This window comes from Condylura cristata, unplaced genomic scaffold, assembly GCF_000260355.1.
Source record: "Condylura cristata isolate star-nosed mole 26May11 unplaced genomic scaffold, ConCri1.0 scaffold00041, whole genome shotgun sequence".
NCBI lineage: Eukaryota > Metazoa > Chordata > Mammalia > Eulipotyphla > Talpidae > Condylura > Condylura cristata.
This window is the reverse complement of record NW_004567142.1, coordinates 326,033-331,065: the sequence shown is the minus strand read 5'-3', so window position 1 is coordinate 331,065 and position 5,033 is coordinate 326,033. Positions and strand designations below refer to the sequence as shown.

General features: G+C 56.9%; 1 protein-coding gene across 1 annotated transcript in view; it reads left to right on the top strand.

Moving 5' to 3' along the window:
• BLVRB (biliverdin reductase B) overlaps positions 1 to 5,033 on the top strand; it is a 12,160-nt gene that overhangs the window by 6,419 nt on the left and 708 nt on the right. Inside the window, exons 2-3 of the mRNA XM_004693894.2 lie at positions 48 to 137; positions 1,264 to 1,392. Of these exons, the coding sequence (XP_004693951.1) occupies positions 48 to 137; positions 1,264 to 1,392 (219 nt within the window). The remainder of the gene's footprint in view (positions 1 to 47; positions 138 to 1,263; positions 1,393 to 5,033) is intronic.

The window sequence follows — 5,033 nt, the reverse complement described above, 5'->3', positions numbered from 1 at the left end:
CCACCACCGCCACCCTCCAGTGACAGCCACTCTCTGTCCCCACTAAGGTCCTACCACAGTGATGTCCGAGGGTGCCCGGAACATTGTGGCAGCAATGAAAGCCCATGGCGTGGACAAGGTCGTGGCCTGCACCTCGGGTGGGTGGCGGGGCCCTAGAGGTGGGGCGACGGTGAGGGGGGCTTCTGGATAGGCGGGGGGGCCTCTGCAGGGTTGCAGTGGACACAGCCCCAGTTACTCCATCAAGGCCTGACTGTACATGCCTGACCTTGCTGGGTGAGGCCGGGGCCCGGCGTGACCGACACAGTCTGGGGGCTGCACTCCTGGTGGACAGAGGTGTCATCAAAGAGCGACGGGCTGGAGTAGTCAGACTGGGGGTGCACAGACAGGCATCAGTGGGGTGCAGGCTCAGGCAGCGGGGTCAGGGCTGGGATTGGAGGGCCTAGGTAGAGGAAGCAGGGCAGGCTGTGGCTCTGAAAAATCCAGAGAAAGGCTGAAGGTGTATGGCAGAGTTGTTAGCGTGAACAGGCGTCTATCGCACATTCTCTGCATACTTAGCGCTACCCGAGTGCCAGCCAGGGTGCCCTTTCTGCACAGAAGTCCTGTGCCACTCACCGGTGGTGGCGCGTAGCAGGTGCTTACTAAACAAAGGCTGCTGTGGTCTCCCCTGTGTGGCTGAGGGAGTGAAGGCCCTTGGAGGCCCACTGGGGTCCTTGAGCTCACACAGCTTGTGATGGCCGAGCCGGGGCTGTGGAACGAGGCTGTCTGGCCCTGAGGCCTCCACTCCTCACCTCCAGGTCTCCTCACAACAGTCGCCTCCCGTAGAGGGAGGTGATGTGAGGGAGGCCTCCTGCTGGAGCAGAGGCCGCCACTTCTGCAGATGGGAAGGCTCTAGGAGGGATGAGGCTGGAGCAGAGGGAGGAAAGGTGCTCGGCAGCTGCGAGGTGGGAGGGCTGACAGCACCCTGACAGGGACTTGGCTTTCACCCTGAGCAAGATGGAGCTTCTGTGTGCACAAGGCCCCCTGACTGTGTGTTGGGGGTGGGGCAGGGAGACCAGGGAGGAGGCCACTGCCCTGGTCCAGGCAGGAGGTGACGATGGGCAGGTGGGGTGAGAAATGGCCAGGCCCTATGCGAGGCCCCCACTTTTTGGCCTGGAAGGCAGGGATGAGCCCCTGCTGGGTTCTGGCCTGGCACAAGATTGGCAGGCAGTAGGCCCAACCAGACTGTCCTCAGGCCGGGACCAACCTTGTCCTGTGTCCCCCCAGCCTTCCTGCTGTGGGACCCGGCCAAGGTGCCCCCGAGACTGCAGGATGTGACTGATGACCACATTCGGATGCACAAGGTACTCCAGGAGTCGGGGCTGAAGTACGTGGCCGTGATGCCCCCGCACATAGGTGAGTAGGGCAGAGCCGCAGCACTGCCCCCCGCCCCTCCCATGCTGGGGGGAGGCCACCAGGCCATCCCTGGCCAGCCTGCCGTGGCCGGCTGCCGCCCCTACACACACTCTCTCTCTCTCTGTTTCTTTCCCTGCTTCACGGTGCCTCCATTCCAACTTACCGTTTGGTTCTCCGGTGAACAAGCGACACAAAATCTAGACATGTCAAAGGCTGGTGTTTAGCGGCCTCCCTCCTGGGAGCTGGCTACTGGTGGGCGCTTCTTGCTGGTTTTATTCCTTTTTGTTTTGTTTTGTTTTTTTTTAAAGATTTATTTATTTGTGCATACAGAACTGGGGTACAGGCCAGAGGCTCAGGGGCGGCGAGAGGCTTCACCAGAGACAGAGTGGGGAGCAGAACAGGCAGATGGACGAAGTACACTGCTGAGGGGAGCAGTGGGCGGGTCAGGAGAGGTCTGCCGCGCCATGTGGTCTCCTCCGGGGCAGGCGAGGATCGAACTCATGCGGAAGCAGCTTTAGATTCTCAGTGCTGTGCTTTAACCCGCTGCGCCACCAGGGAGGGCCATTGTTTTGTTTTGTTTTTTACAATCAAACTGGCTTTATTTTTTAGTAGCTGGGAGTGAAGTCTGGCAGTTTCCTCAGGGAAACTCAGTGGTAGCTGGCACAGACTGGCAGGAGCCCCGGCCCGCTGGCCTGCCCCCCACCCCCGGGTGTCAGCGCACCCTCTGTGACAACCCCCGCTGTGTTATTTACTAGGCAGGAGTCACTCCCCGCCAGCCCATATTCAGGGAAACGGGACTGACACTCGCCCGGACATCTGTGTGCTTTCTCTCTTTCTCTCACTTAGCACATGTCTCCTGCACTGGGAGGTCAGCCAGCCGGTGGAGCCTGAGGTATTGTCTTCATTGGGTCACGGCTGTATTTCGAGTGTCCAGAACAGGGCTGGACTTGGAGATGCTCAACAATGCATGGGAGCTTCTGATCCAGGGGAACAGCACCTCACAGTGGTGGTGTGGAGGGGATCCCAGGCCTGCACCCTCCGCTCCCCTCCCTGATGAGAATTCACCCTGAGAGACAGTCAGGCACAGGCAGTGTTAATTCAGGGACAGATGACTCTTGCTTCGGTGGGGGGCCTTTCTAAAGAGAGGCAGAGGACAGGGAGCCGGGTGCTACTTTGGGTAGTGCTGCAGGGGGGCGCAGGGGGTGGGGTGAGGAAGCAACAGAGCACCGTGAAGGGAGGGGTGAAGGGAGGGGTGGGTGGCAGAGGCTCTCTGAGGAATTGGTGTGAAGAAGCGTAGAGCAAATAGCCCAGGGAAGCTCTGGTACCTCCTCCTCCTCCTCTCTCCACCCTGCCCTGTCCACAAGCCCCCCTGGCTGTGTGTTGGGGGTGGGACAGGGAGGTCAGGGAGGAGGCTACTGCCCTGGTCCAGGCAGGAGGTGACAGAGGGCAGGTGGGGTGAGAAATGGCCAGGCCCTATGTGAGGCCCCCACATTTTGTCCTGGAGCCTCTGCAAGGCAGGGATGAGCCCAAGGAGGGCCTTTCTGCTTTGCGCTCTGCCTTCTGGGCCCCTGGTGAGAAGGCCCAGGGGCCAGCTTGCCTTGGAACTCCACATAAGGTTCAGTGGGGCTTCAAGTAAAGGGCATGGGCTGCCCGGGCCCTACTGGGTCCAGAATCCTCAGCACTGGGTGGGCTTTAGGCCTGCGGCCTCTGGACTTTTGTTTTCTCAGCTGTAAATGGGGCTCCTAGTATTACTTCATGACCCAGGTCTCACCCAAAGGATATTTAACAGAGTCGGTTTTTTTTTTTTAATTATTTTTTGCCTTTTCTTTTAAGTTTTGTATGTTCTGTGAGAACTCTGAATCTCTCAACAAGGCTAATGAAACCCTCATCCACGTCCCGTTGTTTATATTTTGCCATTTGCATTCTTTCCCTGTCTTCCATCCATGCCACATGTACTTTCCCCAGGTGTCAAAAATGCAGCTTTTCACCTCCCCTGGCTGTTAAAACCAAAGCTCCCATCATGAATCTTGCCTCATGTTCAGGTCCACGTCAGCTTTAATCTGGAACAATCGCCCATATCATGTTGCTTTTTTAATGGCTCTCATACGCTAACTAGGCCAGCATCTTTAAATCTCCCAGTTCTGGATTTCTCTCGCAGGCTCACACTGAACATTTTTGGCCCCCTGAGTGAGGGTGTGTCTTCCTGACGGCACATAACTCCAGGTTGTTCCCGCACTGACGAGGCTGCCTTTGACCCGTAAATGAAGTTGACTGCTCTCAGATATTATTTTCATTTGTTTGGTTTTTTAATTTATTTTATTTATGCATGTTAGAACTGGGGTATAGCCAGAGGTGTGGGGAGTGAGAGGATCCACCGGAGACAGAGTGGGGAGCAGAAGAGGAGGATCAACTACTGAGGGGAGCAGCGGGGAGACAGGAGAGGCCTGCTGCGCCATGTGGGTCACTCCTGGCCAGACTGAACTGGTGCTGCAGTGGCAGTGGACAGTTTCATAGTGCTGAGACTTAACCCTCTGTGCCACCAGGGAGGGCCAATCAGATATTACTTTTAATTATCATAATGAGGCACTGGGTGCCCTCCCGAAAGCCACGTCACACATGTGCTCCCATTCAGAAAGGCCTAGCCGTTCCCTTGATAACCCGACATACCCACTTCTTGTCACAAAGTCAGAAAAATGTGTCTGCTTGTCCACTGCCTTTCAATGCATCCCCACCCCTGGGAATTGTCTCTCATAACTCCTCCCCAAAAGGGGAGTCCAGAGAAAGGAGAGTATCAAGATGGAGGACCCAGAGCAAATCTAGCCTTTGCCCCTTGCATACTAACCCATTGCTAGCCCTGGGGAGCCACTTCCTCTCTGAGACTCATTTGCCTGTTTGTAAAATAGAGTTAATAATAGTTCTTAGCGGGCTCTCCCTGGTGGCGCAGTGGGTTAAAGCACAGCACTAAGAAGCTAAAGCCACTTCCTCACAAGTTCAATCCCCACCTGCCCCGGAGGTGACCCACACTGGAAGGCAGGGATGAGCCCCTGCTGGGTTCTGGCCTGGCACAAGATTGGCAGGCAGTAGGCCCAACCAGACTGTCCTCAGGCCGGGACCAACCTTGTCCTGTGTCCCCCCAGCCTTCCTGCTGTGGGACCCGGCCAAGGTGCCCCCGAGACTGCAGGATGTGACTGATGACCACATTCGGATGCACAAGGTACTCCAGGAGTCGGGGCTGAAGTACGTGGCCGTGATGCCCCCGCACATAGGTGAGTAGGGCAGAGCCGCAGCACTGCCCCCCGCCCCTCCCATGCTGGGGGGAGGCCACCAGGCCATCCCTGGCCAGCCTGCCGTGGCCGGCTGCCGCCCCTACACACACTCTCTCTCTCTCTGTTTCTTTCCCTGCTTCACGGTGCCTCCATTCCAACTTACCGTTTGGTTCTCCGGTGAACAAGCGACACAAAATCTAGACATGTCAAAGGCTGGTGTTTAGCGGCCTCCCTCCTGGGAGCTGGCTACTGGTGGGCGCTTCTTGCTGGTTTTATTCCTTTTTGTTTTGTTTTGTTTTTTTTTAAAGATTTATTTATTTGTGCATACAGAACTGGGGTACAGGCCAGAGGCTCAGGGGCGGCGAGAGGCTTCAC